The sequence below is a fragment of the Megalops cyprinoides genome, chromosome 3, assembly GCF_013368585.1.
Source record: "Megalops cyprinoides isolate fMegCyp1 chromosome 3, fMegCyp1.pri, whole genome shotgun sequence".
Taxonomy (NCBI): Eukaryota; Metazoa; Chordata; class Actinopteri; order Elopiformes; family Megalopidae; genus Megalops; species Megalops cyprinoides.
This window is the reverse complement of record NC_050585.1, coordinates 32,021,075-32,038,744: the sequence shown is the minus strand read 5'-3', so window position 1 is coordinate 32,038,744 and position 17,670 is coordinate 32,021,075. Positions and strand designations below refer to the sequence as shown.

The 17,670-nt window shown below is 45.4% G+C and overlaps 1 protein-coding gene across 2 annotated transcripts in view; it reads left to right on the top strand.

The window, feature by feature from the left end:
* Positions 1-17,670, top strand: part of LOC118775240 (fibroblast growth factor 13) — a 101,899-nt gene that overhangs the window by 49,050 nt on the left and 35,179 nt on the right. For both annotated transcript variants that reach the window (XM_036525057.1, XM_036525056.1), the window contains exon 3: positions 467-634. In XM_036525057.1, the coding sequence (XP_036380950.1) occupies positions 467-634 (168 nt within the window). The remainder of the gene's footprint in view (positions 1-466; positions 635-17,670) is intronic.

Below are 17,670 nucleotides of genomic sequence, written 5' to 3'. Positions count from 1 at the left end.
ACTCACAGATCCCCTCAGTGTCTCCCCCTCACCTGTGATAGAGATAGAGAGGAACATCTGGAATTACACGTCTCCGACTGCAAATAATCTGTTAAATATTATCTTAATTACAGCTGACAGAATTGCTGTTTTTATCACTCTCCTTCTCTCTGTCTCTTCTGTCTTTCTGTTCCTCTTTCTTGCTGTCACTTTTCAGCCATGTTTTACTTCAGAAAGCTGTTCTCTTTTTTTATACCGCTGATTTTATATTCAGTGAGTTTGATGAGGTTTTTGTTGTTTTTTTTCTACAGTAGGTAGCTGTGTTCTGTTTTTGCTATTGCTGCTATTAATGATAATGTTCTTTTCTGCTTGTTGTTCTGCTTTTCTTCTAATTTTTCTTGTTTTGTATTGTTTGTTTCTTATTGTGTTTTTTTGATTGTGGAGCACTTTTCTAACCTCAGTTCATTCTGTTATGATATGACCACAGTCCAGGATGATGATGCCCCAGGTACCCAGGAGTACATTATGTTGCGGCAGGATTCCATCCATTCTGCGGATATAAGGAAAAAAGAGTCCCCCTTTCGCGCAAAGTGTCACGAAATCTTCTGCTGCCCTCTGAAGCAAGTCGTCCTCAAAGAGAGCGCGGAACCCGAAGGTTTGTCCGCAACAGATCCATGCTTTTCCATTTGAGTTTTTTTTTGTTTCTTCCTGAATGAATTGAGCTATTTCAATTCAGTTTTTTGTTCATTCTTGTCCGGTTTGGAAAGCGTCTCAGCTTGTGCGTGCCCCTGTTTGACACTGAACTGAAGGTGTGTGCTTGTGTGTTTTGCCTGGGGAATGCCGGAGGCAGGGGCAGAAGCCCCTCACTGTCCTGTGGTTGCGTTATGCCACGCTTGCCTGTTCAGTGAGGTCTCAGTGGAGGCCTTAATGCTTTGTGCACTGGTGCTCTTAGACGCATGCAGCCTTTTCACCATGCAAAAACTAAGGGGTCGTAGGGTGATATGCTTCTGTCGTCAGTGTAAAACAGACCAATACTTTGAGTGTCTGAATTCTGTGGTATGTTTTTTTTAATGCTTTATTTGCAACTGAGATTATTATATTGACCCTTTGGCCAAAAGTAAGAAGCTTGCAACTCCCGCTGCAACCCCAGCCCTCTGCTTTCCATCTCACTCTGCCTGCTTTACTGCAGCCATGATGATGATGATGATGATTATGATGATGCACCCATCTGGCTGACAGGGAATTGGCTAAGTTGTCTCCCCTCACTGAACACTCCCCACGTGTGCTTTTTATTGACCCAGGTGCGTCGCATTCAGTGTTCATTGGGGAAGCAGTTGGCCCATTCTAGCATGCCCCCTTGGCAGCCCTGGATTCCGCTCATCCCCCCTGCTACCCTCTCTCCTCCCTTTCCCCCTTGACCCCCCCGACCCCTCCCTGGCTTTTTGCACACAGCGCTTGTCTGAGTCATCTCCGCAGCCTGACACATCCTCCCTCCCTCTGTTTCCCACCTTTGCTTATGCACGAGAGTCTGGCCGGGATGGTGTTCCCTTTGCAGCAGATGCGGCGAACGTGGTCTGTTTAAAGCCCTGCATGTCGAGCTGAGCGGCGATGTCTTGTTTAATGTATTTCCCCTGCTTGCTTTGGATACTCATAGAGTGCTAAGGTTTGAAATGTGAAGGTCTTTTCCCTTTCAGACTGCATGACAGGTTGGTAAAATAAATGATGGTGCGCCTCTCTCTGGATTTCTCATCTGCCTTCACCACCCAAGGTCATAAAACATTTAAGGAGGCCCGTTCCCCTTAGCGTTAGATTAGTGTCGCCGCTGGCGTGTCAAAGGGCAGCCCAAGCTATCTCGCCTGTAAAATTGCACATCCATTTTATTAAGTCAGGTCTTTTTGGTCTCCAAAGGTGCCACTGCTGCTCTAATTCGTTCAGACGCTCAAAGACACCAAGATCGTTTATCCCATCTTATGAGCTACACATTACGCGTGTCACATCTTGCCACGCTGGGAATTCTCATGGAGCTCTTGGTCTTAAGCCTCAGTCCCATCCCAGGCTAAGTCAGGCCAGTGGAGTGTACCTAATGCTGCTCCCTTGCCTCTGATTAGAGAAAGTAGAGTCACCCAGGGCGCACAAATTTCCACTGTGTTTATGAAAAAGCTGGGCATTATGTATCCTGGAGCAGAATAAAAATGTTAGAAGGTGCCTGGGGAAGTGTTCAGCTGAGGTGTGCATTTCTCTCTCAAGGATGGAAGAAAGTCAAAGATCCCTTTGAAAAGTAAGCCTGCCTCTCGGCCACCTCCACCTCGGCCTTTGCTGTCATCTCGAACACCCTTTTGTTAAAACAACTCAGTGAATAGTCACACTATTAAGGGGATGTTGGCAGCAATGGTTTGGCACAGGTAACATCTAATTTCACTTTCAGAAATAACGTGGCTGTTCTTAATGTGATGCTGATGCAGCTATCCAGACATGTCACGGTTGCCAGCACTTGGATGCAGAGAACCACACAATAGAGACAGTCCCTCAGAGTGCCTACAGGGGGTGCCCTTCTTCTATGGCACCATTGTTCCATGCAGTGAATAAGCATGTCCATTGTGCTGGCACATTAGAGGAGAGGGAGCCGTGTGCAAAGCTTAATTGTTGAGTAATTAGAGCACGACTTTCTACTACAGTTCTGGATTCAATCTTTTTGTGCTGTCAGTATGTGCAGACGGTATTTTTAGATTGCTGTTATATTGTGAGGTCACTATTTATAGTAACACTATTATGGCAGTAATAATGAAAACACAATGAAATTCTGGAATTGTCCAATAAGTGATTTGAAAAATATAATGCTTATAAATGAAAATGAGTCATTTTGAAAATTGAAAATCCTCTCTCAGCTGTAAACATGTTTGTCATTCCTGCCTCTCACATCTTACAAGGAATATAAATCTTCAAATTAATGATTCAAGGCAGTTTATCATTATGCGGTGTGCTGCATGGACCTTGGATGTTATAAGTGTGTGGTATTCATGTGTCTGTCTTCTTTTATTTCAGTCTTTAATGAATATGATTTTCTTCACACAATTTAAAGATAAAAATCAAAAAATTATTTACTGTGTCCTATGATTTCCACTTTTTACATACTGCTAGACCGTCCTTAATCAGTTGTTACAGTGTCACTGCAGCTGAAATGACATACATAATCTGTGTGCTTGGTCTTTACGGTAGTAAAATCAATGAATCTGAGTGAGGTCAGGTAGGTTATGCTGAAACATTAGAGGTAGGAGGGAGTGGTTCGTGAAACTAGAGACCATGGACACCTAGGAGTCTAGCCTTCACATTGTCTGCCTTGCCCTGTCCTCACTGGAGGATCACGTTTTAGGATTTTTGCCAGCAGGCAGCAACCACTCTGCTTAGTTCTTAACTCTCAGGGAGTGAGGAGAGTCGGAGACGAAAGGGTAGAGGCAAGGAGAGGGCAGTGGGGACTACAGATCTATTATTCTGTTTCACTGCCACTCTACTTCGACGTGACTGAGTTTACAAAGGAAGGCAAGAATTCATTATGTAGCGTGTTTATTAACATTTTAGAGGCTTGTGTCGTGGCGGCTGCCCCGCTGCAGCACAGATAGCCCTTCCAGGCACCTTCCTCCCACATCTGTGTCTGTCACATCTCTCTCAAGAACACTGTGTTCACTTCAGACGAGCACGGCTCAGGCGGCACGGGGACTTCTCCCGAATTAAATAACGCCCAAGAGCGGGATGATTCGGCACCCCCCAACCCCCCCCCACACACACACACACACACACACACACCCATCCAGTTCAGAAACTTTTATTCTTTTATTCAACGCTGTCACATTTTGAGAGATGGGTCAGCTGCTGAATGTATGCTAAACTCGTGCCCATGTTAGTCGGTCCCCACGGTGACCTCAGACTCAGATTCTGGTTCAGCTGAGCACTGAGAAGGTCGCAGACATTACTGAAGGCCTGAGGGCACACAGCTCAGGGATTGGCTACCCCAACCCCCCAAAATACAAATGCACACACCGTTTCTGTAGGTTCTGAGTCAAATCTTCCTTGCCAATGGGTGGTGCTGATTTCAAACATTACTTCCACAGACACAGTTAATGACATATTGCACCTACAGTAAGTCACCTCATCTGCACACATTTTATCTTTAATTCACTTGTCAGAGAGCTTTGTCTTTTGCCCTGATCTGCAAAGGCTCCAAAAGTCAAAGAAATGTATAAGCCACAAACCAAAGGTCTCCATGGAATTATGTATCATTAGTGTAATATTTAAAGCTGTCAGTAAATGCTCCCACCTCTCCATAGGAAAATGTCTCCCCTGTTTCCCAGCTACCCCCAGCTCCCTCCTCATCCCGTACTTCTCAAGGAATATTTCCGCTAAGAGCCTCTGATGTTGCCATACATTCCTCTACACAATTTTTAATTACCGCCCTCTGCACTGGGAATACAGGCCTATACCGTGGTGTCCCAGAGGCCACAATCCACAGTGGTTGCTTGTCTGCTGTCACTCTTATAGAACACACAGATGTGCTTTTGTTTATATCTAACATCTGTTCATTGTGTATAAAGGCACTTAATGTGGTTCTCAGGAAAAATGTTTGATTGGACATACCAAGCATTATAAATGTAATTAGCTCAATGTGAGCTTAGTGTCCTTTACTTGGGGAGTTAATGTTCGAACACCAGCAGACATTCATTTCAGTCTCTAACTACTGTAGATATAAGTGCTAAGTGGTAATTATAAAATAATCAATCCATTTCATGAGAACATACATGGGTGCTCTTGAAGCACGGGCTGTACTAGGCTGCACAGCACTATTTTCCATATTGCCTGACTATGGAATGAATCTGATACTCGGCTCTCAGTCCTCATTTTAACACTGACCTCTTAAATTCCCTGCCCCCACCTGCCTAGCAGACACAGTCACATGTTCAGACAGAAAGGATGAAATATCTCCTGCTGTCACATCGTAAATCTGCGCTCAATAATGTGATAAGCAAAGATGCGCTCAGGTCGACCTTGATGTAAAGGATGCACTCTAAGTGTGTGACATCTCTGCTGCTTAGTTTTATAGGGTCAGGGGTCAGGCCTATACATCAGAATTGTTTTCTCTCAATAAGAAAATGCTGGATGCACCACAGTAATGAAATGTAATTCTCAACAAGGTGTACATTCAGTGAGCTAAACCCAACAGAGGTCAGCATTTCAGGGTTTCAAGGTTATAACCCTGTTTGGTCTCAGCCATTTTTATGACTCGATGTATAATTTTCAAACATAAATGACATCAATGAAGTCATTAAGTGTGGATTGCTGAAAATTTTGAGTCTCCAGCTAAACAACAGACGTAAGAATATGCTGAGGTGCATCCCTGTGCTCTGTGTCCAGCTTGTGCTTGAGTGAAATAGCGTTGACTGCTTGAGACTTACCAAGCTAAGCTAAGTTAGCTGGCCTAACACGGGAGCGCTGTGGTGGCGAGAGCTCGCTCACTGCACCTGCTTCTGCTCCAGCCACAAACACAAAATGAATTACCCATCACTGGTCTGAGGACACTGTGTAATTACATTTCAGAGAGATTCTTCGCTTTCCGTGGCTGCACATTGCCCAGCGCGCTGGCTTCACAGAGCCGAATATGCAAGCTCATTTCAAGGCTGGCAGAAGTCAAATAATTCACTTCCAGATGCAGGGCAGGGTTTGATTATAGTCTGTGTTATTTATTCTTCTCAGTGCGGTTGAATTTACATTCGCGGCTACAGCCTTTCCCCGTCCACAGATGTGTGACTGGGAACAGTTGTATGGCGAATGAGTAAATATAGAAATGGCAATACATAAATATCATTATGATGGACTGTTTCAGCCCAGGAGAGTGCAGTGCCAGGGGAGGATGGTTCTAAGACAAGCTCAATGCAATTTAGCGAGGAGACCGATGCAGTACAAATGTGCTGGTCTGGCTTTAGTGACAGGAAAAAGGGCCTGTGGCACAATGAGCAGAAAAATAGCATGGGACTTGGAATTAACTCTCACAACTTTCTGTGGAATTGTAGAAACGTAAACCCATAAAAACAAAATATGTATTGAACACTACTTAGCTATAGGCATTACTACTTGCTTAGTCAGAAATATTGAGTAACTCCTATTGAAATCTCTATATCCGGGCATAAAAGGTTGATGGGTGCAGCTTTAACAGGAGAAATATGACATTAGCCAACCCCCTTCGATATAAGCGGTAATTCCAGTGCCCAGATGTAAAGAAAAGTGAAAAGTGGTACACTGGTAAGAATGTTGTGCAAGCAGACAAGATACTTCTAGATCTCACTCCATACGAAAAAGACACACACACACAGCATGTGGCCTGCTTATTCCCATCATTGCAGATGGACCCTGTTCTCAGAAGATGAATAAAATGGGAAAATGTTCTGAGAATTATCGCAGCACCCTAGGAAGCAAATGAATTCTGATGTCTGGCCCATTAGCTTCCATCGTTTGGGATTTAATTACCACTTCACCACCTCCTCCCCCACCAACTATCGTCGTTACCATTACAGTCAGATGTATATCGACAGCCCAGTTTTTCTTGCTGACAGAGGAAGTATATATATGAATATAGTTCACGCACAGCTCCAACTCCCATTCACATTTCCTGTAAAGTAAGTATTGTCTGAGATCACCAGAAGTGTCTGCTCCGCAGCCCAACACCAACAGCAGGGGAAGTTCGATCTCGTCACGTTTTTAACTTTACGCCATGCCCTATAGGCAGTGGTCTGAGAGTGTATTAGATCTGTCAGATAGCATGGCCCCATAATCACATGGCTCACACCTAGTTCCCAAAATTCCCTCAGGTAGGTGCTCCTTTTTCACTGATGCAGAGCTGCTCCTTTCTGCCCCATTTCTTTTGCGGCCTACATTACACTTCCGATTTAAACATCTTAAATGTTCCATGAACATTTACCGCTTAAGTTTTACCAGCTTAGGTAACTTATCCTTCTCATAGTTTTCTCTGTACCACTTGGATCTCACTGATGTCTCAAACTCTGAATCCATTGGACTAAATAACTGACACTCTTCACAGCTGTTCACAACCACTAGCTAGCTAGAATTACCAGGAACCAAGCTGCTTTCAAAATCTTGAAATTATTGTTGCAAAAGTGCCCTATAAAAACATTTATAATTGGGTGACCAGTGTGGGAGCAGCAGTTTCTTCAACTCTGTGTGCCGTGTATTGCTGTTGCTAGATGCATGGTGCAAGAATCTGTTCATATGTAAACTGATGGTAGCATAATGCCTCTTGGAACATTAAAAAAAGGAAAATATTGAAGAAGTTCTGTTTTAAGGACTGGAAGAAGCAAGGAGCCGGGCTGGTGCCAGAAAGTTGGAACTGTTAAGTACACTCTACAGAAATTGCTCTCCATGGAAGACACACCAGAGAAAAAAGTTTGTATAATGGCTAAAAAGTTTTCTTAAATGTGCTCACCAACAGTATTTTAAGATTTTGTCACTACTAACAAGGAAGAGATTGCAATAATGTCGCTGGTGGTTAGTTGTGCCATTGGTAGGAAAAAAAGGGAAACTAAGACACAAAGGGCCAAAATGTCCTCTTCCCATATCTTAGGCAGGAAGGCCAAGTTCACTATAATGTAGGCCTTACATTCCCCAAACCTCAACATGCTCACAGTTGCTTCTCCTTGACATCACAGGTAGTGGCAATGTGCTGAAATGACCTCCAGTTAACTCCCCAAACTGTCGTTTAAACAAAGATAATGTTTCAGGGGGAGAAACCACAGGCTGTAATACCAAACGGCAGCATTTAGGAGTGTGTGGCAGACAGCATTTGGCACCCTTCCAGGCTGCCCACCTCTCTGAGCATGCAGCATTATTAATGAGTGTAAGCTACACTGGGGTGCACTGAGAGCTCCATTTGTTTGCCAATCTATTGTTTTGTTAAATACAGTGCGGTGTTGGCCACCACACTAAACCAAGACATTTTTTCTTTTACTTTTTTGTGAGTAGGAAAAATGTGATCAAAATCAATGTCGCATAGATCACTCATTTAGTTCTATCAGCCAGTATACTGATTGTGAATATATACATTTTGTTTAATATTAATATGCGTGATAATAGGTACCCTAGAAGAGAAAGTGGTCATGAGTGGTTCCTAATGAAACAAGAGAGAAGAGCTATCTCTCTCTCTCTCTCTCCCTGTGTCTGAGCGCCTCTGTGAAAAAGCAAGAGAGAGGGTAACATCACACCATTTTGTTGAAGCGATATAGAAAAACAACAAGCACAAACTGTTGTGGCAGAGTGTGAGAGTAATTTTAGAAGCTTGGCAAAGACTGAGGCAACATACTGTTGAATGGGAAAAAAAAGATCAGTCGCCAAGCTTTCTGTAGATCACTTTCAGAGCGATTCACTTTTTCCTTCCCTTTTGTCAAACTTACCGCTTACATTAATATGCATGAGGAAGTAAGTGGGTTGGAAGTTCGGACAGATTTAACCGATTTAACAATTGCGTTTTGGATTCCTTGCTTTAAACACTCGGAACTAAAATGCAGCACAGCCTAGTTGCTGCATCTAACTCATGTCTTCCAGCCTAAAAAAAAACAGAGAACCTGTTCTTTTGATGTTGTTAGGAGTGTTGCTTCTGGTGGCTCAGAGAACGCGGGCTGTGGAGTGACAGCGACGGTTTAACGAGCAGTGACAGTTGTGGGACAGGCTGGATTTACGTAAGGTTCCCGCGCTATGTCCTCGGGGATTGGCCCGCCCGCCCAGCCTGTCGACGGCTGTGATTCACGCCGACGCCCAATTTCTTCCATCATGCCGTTTGCCAGTTTGTGTGATGGCAGCGATGAGATGGGGGGGGGGGGGGGGGGGGGGTGAAGGAGATAGAATTATTAAAGCTTCCCACCTCCTGATGTGAATGCAGGATTTCTCGTTGCCAATCAATGCTACGCTGCTGGTTCGCACGCATCTCACTCCTTTGATTAGCGCATACTCAGTGAACTCTCCATCCCCTGTCAGAAATCAATGGTAGTCCTTTTCATCATGCACATTCATCAATCATTAGTGGACACACGGGAGCTGCTCTTTCAGTGGATATACCTGGATGTAGGTACCTGAGACTCATATGCTGGAGGTCATGCTTTTGTCTGCAGTCTGTGGTAGTCATTTGTTTTTCCAGCCCCAGGGTAGAAATTCTGTGTGATCCTCCATGTAAGTCATGCGATTGTTGTTTCTTTTTTTACAGTAGCTGACCCTGACGGGCCAGCTCAGCTCCCCGGATGATGAGCCCTGAGGCAGGAGCTGTGATGTGCCATTGAGCAGTTGGGGAGGGGGGCGGAGGGGGGTAGGGCATTTTCAGGCCCTGGCCCAGGGTTCACACCCAACAACAGGGTGGACAGATTGTGACATGATGCACCACCCGGGCACCATCAGTTGCCTTCCACACCACTGTCTGCGGTCCGCTTGTGGGATGCAGGGGCTTTGGATGCCAGAAACAGTAATTCTCTGGCACGAAAACTTCCTGCAATATCCTCTCCTCATCACTCACCCTTCCAATCTGGCAATCAAAGCCCCCCACCCCATCTCACCTCCTGGACCGTTTCAGCAGGGACTGTGCACCTATTTCCACACACGTAGCTTATCAGTATTCCACGGAAGGTTTGAGAAAAGCACACGTCAGTGTGTTTTTAATGTGCATGATGTACAGGAAGAGCGCACTCTAGCAGTCAGTCTGCCCCCCCCTCCCCAATCCATTTGTGATGCAGATTCATACAATTGTACCAGTAATCTACAATACAGGCACTCGCCAGCCACGCAGTAGCAGAACATTGCAGGTGAAGACAGCAGCTACACATGTTGGTTGCGATCATGTAACTCCTTACCCCCTTACTCTATCCTGTTTGTCTTAGAATCTTAGAAGTGTGCTCTGTATCCTCCCTGAAAGCACCCTCCCCCTGCCCAATGCCAAGTACATGCAGTCATAGTTATTTACTGTCTTCCTGCTTGGGCAGTGTCTAATCATCTCCTCGCCCTGGCCGTGTCGATTAGATCATAGCCAGGGCCGTTCCTGCTCTTTTCCTATGGCAGAACACTTTCAAACTTCATCGATTCCCCAAAGTTTCGCCTCTCCTGCAGACAAGGTCGTTCTCGGCTCATCAGCGCGGTCGCTACCCTCCAGACGGTTCAGTTTGTCGGTCTCAAGCAGCTGTCAGGGAGCTAACCCCCCCCCCCCCAAAAAAAAATCTGCCCTCGTTAATAACCCACAAGCAGGCCCTGCTCTTGGAGATGGCATCATGTGATTTTGTATTTGCGTAGAAAACGAGGTGGGGAATCGATACCCATCACACCTTGCTTCTCCTCGGAAACTCCTGCATTTTTAATTTTCTCGCCAGCCAGTTTCGATCAGCGCTGTCTGGAGCTGCCAGCTTTAAGATTAAAGGCTCTTGAACCCTGCTTCACATTTTAGCATGCACAAGTGCTGGATGCCAAATAAGGAGCACTGCCTGCTCCCCCCCCCTCTGCTGCACACAGGAGTCCGTAAATGCTTAACAATGTTGTTTGCAGTATTTTCCAATTGATGTGATTTGGTGTTGTGATGATGGATGAAGTAACAAGCCATGCACAGGGGTCGTCAAGTTGACAAGTGTGAGTGGTGCGGCAGCCAGTTTCTGTGGCTCGCCTTTACATGTGCCGGCTGACTCTCTGTAACGCAGGTGAACTAAAAATGACCCAGTCGGGCCAAGCGTGGCCCCTCCCCATCACAGACTCGCCCCTCAAGGCCAAAATGCAACACGGTGATTCGCCGGCCTCCTCCCCCACCACACACACGCACACACACACACCCCCACGTCAGAATACCAGTGCTCAGGAGGGTCGTAGAGTCATTACTGCCTACCCAAAGGTGATTTGCTGGGAGCGTGTTTAGATGAAGGAGCGTTGCGGGGGCGGGAGGATCAGGATGGAGCAGCGGAGCACCTGACAGGTTTAAGTGAGGGATTGCAGCGCTCGCGGGCTGGAAGGCAAAGAGTTTTCCCCGGGCAGCGAGTGAGCGCATCGAACAGGATGACATACGGTAATGCGCTTCCTTCCACCGGCCGCCTGGAAACGGAACGAAAGGAGACGGAGTCTTTGCGCTCTCCCGTCGCCTCTCCATATCCGGATTTTCACATCACTGAAATGGAAATGTTGCTTTGGGGGGGGTGGCTTTAGTCCAGGATGGGCTGCTAGTTTATGCTTTATGCAGCCTCTTGCCAGGTCTCAGTCATTGCCTATCTACATGTCAGTTAGCTAGAAAAAAGGTCAGCCCTCTATTATAAGTGAGGCCCTCACTTTCACATTATCTGGCTTTTAAAGAAGACAGGAGGCTAATAGCAATATGTAAATATCCAACAGATTTTCAACTTAGTGCTCCTACAGCAGGGAACCCAGTGAATCTGCTGTGTGCCCTTTACCAAGACCAGGTGTAAAAGCCATTGTGAGCTTTTCCTCTTGTGTGGGTTCTGTTGTGCCAGGCTAACTGCAGTTAACATTTGCTTAACAAATGCATGGAGCTGTAACGCCATGTCACAGCAAATCATTACCAGATCCGTTTGTTGTGTACTTGCGTACACTCTTTCTTCCCTGCTTTTCTCCCTGCTGTTGTTTGTTGTGGCTGACATTGTTGAAAGGGATCATATATCCCCTGACAGTATAGACGAATAGTCAGTACTAACATGATCAAGAAACTCAGTCATTCTTAGTCATTCAAAATGGATCTGAAAATGATCTATATCTAATTGATAGACTGCAGACATCACCCCCTAGTGTTATTGTCACGGAATGATGTGAAGTGAGCCTGTTCGGATCAGTGCTTTCACAGTTAGGAGGAAACTGAGAGAGTTTGTGGTCCCAGTTAATTTCCGAGCATGTTGTAAAACTTCACCATGGCTGGACCCGGGCAGATTCACAGATGATCGGCCATCTGTGTTAAAGGAAGTGTCCCTTTATCCTCTTCTGCCCGACTTCACTGTCAAACCCTCCGCCTCTGAGAAGAGAGAATGTTCTCGCCATGCCCTTCGATCACGCTGCCTGCAATAAATAGACTGCTGAATTATTGAATGAGGCAAAATAAAATGAGGAGAATGAAAGCAATTTCAATCTGGCTGCTCTACCTGTGACCCTGCAGCGCAGCCAGCCTGACCTGGAGTGTCTTTCACCGCGTGATGGACCACCAGCATCGCTGCCATCGCTGGCAGCTCTCTGAAGACAGGCGGGAGTGTGAGGACATGCCAGAGAGGACCAAAATAAGGAGGGAAAAAAATGCACTAAGGGATAGGGCCTGCCCAGGCATTATGCAATGAAAGGCCTGCTGGGTAATTAAAGGAAATCCTTACCTCACGCAAGCTCTGGATTAAAAGACCCACATTGGAGGGACTACCGACTGCCAAGGTGTTAGCAGACGACCGTGGTCTCCTCTTCCATCTGTGTTCATGCTTAGGAGTGGGGAAGGGGGGGGGGGGGGGGGCAATTTATTCAGGCTCTGCACCAAATCCTCCCTCCCCACCACTCTCTCGCTTATGTCGCTCAGCGCCAGAACTCCCGAAAGCACAGTAAACAGGTGGGCTGCTGCTTTGAGGATCGCTGCTGCATCATTCCGGAGATGAGTCCACATAAAATAAATAAGAGCATAAAACTACAAAGGGGCACCATCACTTGGAGGGGGAGATGTCTGGGGCTGACAGCGACACCTCAGCAAGTGTAACGGCAGATGGTTAGGGCTCTGATTCTGGGTGCAGAGTGACGGGGGGGGGGGGTGAAAAAAAAAACACCATCAATATTTCAAAAGGCTCGTTCCACTGATCCCCAGTCAGCTCTCCTTGCTTTGTGACTCAACATGTAGGAAAGACCGTGATGCAAGGCCTAAACGGGGGGGGGGTGGGGGGGGGGAATCTCCACAAAGACCTCTGCAATCCTCCCTGCTGATATCTGTGTATCTGAGTTCAGCCAGTCTGCCTCTGTTCGTGTGCTCACAGTGAGCATTCGTGTTTCTCTTTTTTTTCCCCTGTCTCTCAGAAATACAATTAAGCTGTCTGCAAATCATGTTGACTTCCTGCTGAGGTTTTATTGGCCTTGTTAAGACCAATTTACCACTCTGTCATGGAGGCTTGGTTTGCATTTGGGATAATCTTCGAGGCATGAATATTAATATAACTTTGTGGGACCTCAAATTAAAACATTACAATTTTTTTGCCTTCTAACTACTGTACTATTGACTTCCAAGGTTATTGACAAGGAGGCATTATGACAGTTTTTTTTTCTGTGTAGATTTTTTGGTCATTTTTTAAAATTATATTGCAGTTATTTATATCAGGTATTATTTACAGTTTCATGCCACACAGTACAAATAAAGATAGTCAAAGCATAGAAATATGAAACATAATACTTGATTTATCAGATATTTCAAATGAACACCAGCATGTAGCAAGTCCATTTTCCTTTATGGAGATCTTGAAGCACATTCTGCAGGCTTTTGTTCTAAGCAGCCACTTAACCAGCTGATTGAACCAACAACTGTCTTCATTTAACACATTTACTGTAGGCCTCCTCCCTTGCTCTTTAAAGCTTAAAGATGTCTTGGATTTTGCCTTAAACGGGGCCATAGCATAACAGCCTGACCTTCATGGTTCTCTCACAAACAACTCTGCTGGGCCTCACCCATACACCCAGTAGAGTCTCAGACTGTGCTGACTTGTTGGACAGCTTTTATTTTTCCTCAGGCTTCACCTCGGGGCGCAAGTAGAAGGCGTTGATTAACCCTGTGTAACCCTTTGAGTGAGTGGGGACCGGCGCGGTCATTAGCAGCTGCGCTGAACACAGCTGACTGAAAGAGACCACTTGCTTTCCAGCCCGTGACTCCCCCGGTGCCTCAGAAAGTGAGGACCCTCCGTGCCATTCTGATGCTGTCTCCCTTCTGGTGGCATGTTAGGATGACTAAAAGTGTAGTGACCTTCAAATTCGTTGTGCTCATTTGTATTCAGGCTGTGCTACCAATGGAAGATGTGCATGGCGTTGGTTACTTTGGTTAAATTGGAATGAGCAGGAAATTTATCACGCAAAGGGTAACATTATAAAGGGTTATGTATCCCACATGCCTGTAAAATATCTGTGTAATTCCTTCTGATGTTTCATAACATACTGTACATCTTGCTCTTGTTGTGGTAACTGTAAATGTTTAACAAATGATTACATCAAGCCTTTTTAGTATTCTGTAGCTACTCTTCAGGCATTAGTTAGGTATAGTTAGGTGTAGGCTAAAGAATGGTATTTAATGATAGCCTACATTACTAATAAGAGGGACCTGTGTAAAGACTCAGTTGACCCAGCCCTACCTCTATTCAGCAAACATACTGGGAAACAAAACATTGTGATCGCCCAGGAGAGTCATTAGACCACCAAGGGACTGTGAAACCAACTCCGTATACATTGGCTATTGATTGAGCCACTTCAAATAGAGACAAATTGCCTGAAGTTCATGCCAATATGGCAGCCCTCCCGTTTCTCAACACAATGTCTGTACTGGGAACAAGGGACATTGATGGATCAATTCCCATGGCTAGAAATGCGGAGCAGGTTGGGGGAGTAGACCCAGACTTGCTTTACACGCTATGTAAAATGCCATTGCTCTTGTTACATTACATTACATTACGTCATTTAGCAGACACTCTTACCCAGAGCGACTTCCAAATAAGTGCATCACTGTGCTAAGAGTAGTTATCGAGAAGTATTACAAGAGGTCAGTAAGATACTGAGTTAAGTACTATGTGTAATTACATAATAAACCACTTTGGTGAAGTACATGTGAGGAGGCTAGTCCAGGAAATAGTATGCAAACTCACTGGAACAAGAGCTTTAAAGCCTTCAGTTGTATCAGACTTGCTTGTGGTTATATTTGCACTGTTGAGATATAATAGTTGTGATCATAAGCAAGAAAAAACAGGACGCCAGGAGTTGTGAGAGCCATTTCTGCAGTGTGTTCTACACTCATGCCCTTCCTCGTATCTTCAGTGCTACATCTAAACACATCGTGGAATCTGAACATCCTCCGACGGAAGAGTCCTGGGATTTATGTAAGTGAACTTTGAGTCCGAGGATGAAAGGCACGCTTGTTGAAACATTTGATTTTGACATGCTTAATCTTACAAGGCCCTAATTATTAGCCTTCAGAGTCAATCAGCATTTTTTTGTGCTGTGGAGAATGCGTCGGGGGGGAAATTCTGTGGGCAGTGGAAGTTGCGTCGGAGACGAGCGGCTGACAGACTCAGAGCTGATCCCCGTGTCTTAGGCTTGAGGCAGCTCAACATGCAGCTAAGCCTGTCTGCCTCAAGGTTATTACCCCAGTCCATCTTTGTAATTCTGAGTATCGAGCCGCCAGGCGATCGGCGCAGTTTTTAAAGTCTCTGATATGGCTCGGCTGGGGATTGAATCCAGTGAACCAGTGATGTGTCAGAGTCCCTCCATTTTGGTTCTTGATTTTACATTGGTTTCTGGGCCTACTGCCACACTTTGGTAGAGTTAGTCTGCAGCTGTCCCAGGACCCTGGGCAATAGAGCCCGACATGGGATGTGGTCACCTGATACTTCCTGTCAGAAATATGTTATTAGCATGCTAAATAAAAGATGTATGCCGCAACATATTCGTACCCGGCTATCTAGACAGTTGCTTGCAGTGGGATTAATGAGGCCAGTTGCACAAGCCCAGGCTATTTGTGGCACCACAAGTGGATCAGCTATTTGTTATTTTTAACCCTCTCTTCACGGTGGTGTCTCAGCTCATGAGGGGGCCTTGCCATCCTGAGTCATCCGATTTGGGAGAATCAGAGACACTGCAAGGTAGTCTCCCTCCTGTCTTTTCAGATGGCAGGAGTGGCTGGTGATTCCTCCTCCAGCCCCTCTGGCAGATGAGACAACGATGTCATCATCTCTGCTGTTTCCTCCCCGTGTTGAAGTGGCCAACTGCATGACATTAGTGTCATCACAAACAAATTAACATCACCAGACCACTGTGCTGTCAGGTGTGTGAAGAGTAAAAGAAGTCTGTTGCGTCATACTGATGTCTTTCAGCTGGTGCATGCTGCGGCTCACAAAATTCAGTGATTTATGTTTACAGTACCCTTTTCTCCGCTATTTCCTTCATACACTGGTTGTCCTTTTTTAGTGTCACAAATGTGAAATAGTCTTCAAAGCGCAGTAGGAACACGGTGCATTCCCAGATCCACCCCCCCGTGCACGTTCTACTGTTCCCCCATGGAGCCTACTGTTAAATTAATGCTCACTTTGGTGGCTCTAATTCTGCGCTGACTCATGAACTTCGCAAGGAGTGATCGTCCTGAAAAGTAATGCGTTAATCATTGTCACCCGTGCCCATTAAATATGCATTTTAGTCATGCATTGAAACACTTGTGACACGTCTGTTTCAATATTTATAAACGTTTTCACTTGTTTCTGAATATCTTCAATCTTCAGCCTGCTCACAGTCGTGGCAGCCGGCTCACCCCGTAGCATGCGTGAGGTTGGATGTTGACTTTGGGAATGCGCATGCACATGATGAGATACAGACCCCTACTGCAGTCACATGGTGTAAAATTGGTATAAGCTCCCTCCACCCCTCAGGGTCCCAGAGAAACGCTGGACCCGAATGGCCACCTGTGTCTTGCGTGCCCTTAATGCTAGAAGGAGAAACTCTGTTTAATTAAATTCCTTCAGGCTGAGTTAGTACCCGGTTGTTGTTGCTATTTTTCGTTCTCCCTCCAATATTTCATGTTGTAACCAGTCATGTGAAAGCTTGGCCCTTCAGGAGGGGAGGGCAGGTCTTTCATCTAAATTCACCTCACAACCAGTCTTCTTATACTGGTCCATCAGGGCGTGTTTTCACAGGCCTCCCCTCATGTCGCCTTGACCTCCGTGTGATTATGGTTCACACCCCTGGGAAATGCTCGGACAAAGATTAATACAGGTCTCACAGTCGCATATATATTTTATGATTGATTTGCACCAGTATTACTGTAAATTATAAGCACAAATTCCACTTGTATTCATTTCCTTGACATCCTTGTAAACCAGACAGGAATGTGCTTTTATGCCCAATTGCACAGTTACGCCGTCCCAGAGACTCAGTATCAAGTCTGCGTTCTCTCTGTGGCCTCACATAGACAGGGTTTGTTTGTACTCAAGCACGAGGAAGAAAAACAAGCAAGACTGATGTTATTTATGGGGCTTGTTAATGGCATCTGTCTATTGGGAACGAGTTGTGGGACTTTGCTGGCCCCAACCCATAGCTTTTAAGACAACCATTCCCTGTCAGACACAGCAGAGAAATGCTGAAATGCTGTTTAAAGGCAGGACAATAATTGGAACTGCCATGGCCAGCTGATGCCAGACAGACAGAAGATTCTCGTTTAGCTCAGGCTTTCTCTGAGTTGAACCATGCACTGTGCTTGAGATTACACTGAAGCATCACTGGGCCCTTATCGAAGAGTGTATGCATGCTGTTCACTTGTAATGATGTCTATGGCATCAGCTAGAATCTAGATGTGGTTGAAATCCAAATATTCCTGATAATCAGCATGGTCCGTAAGGTATAAAATGGATCAGTCCTGTAAAATGTATGAAGAACTCCTTCATTAGCGAGTATTGCTGTAGACAG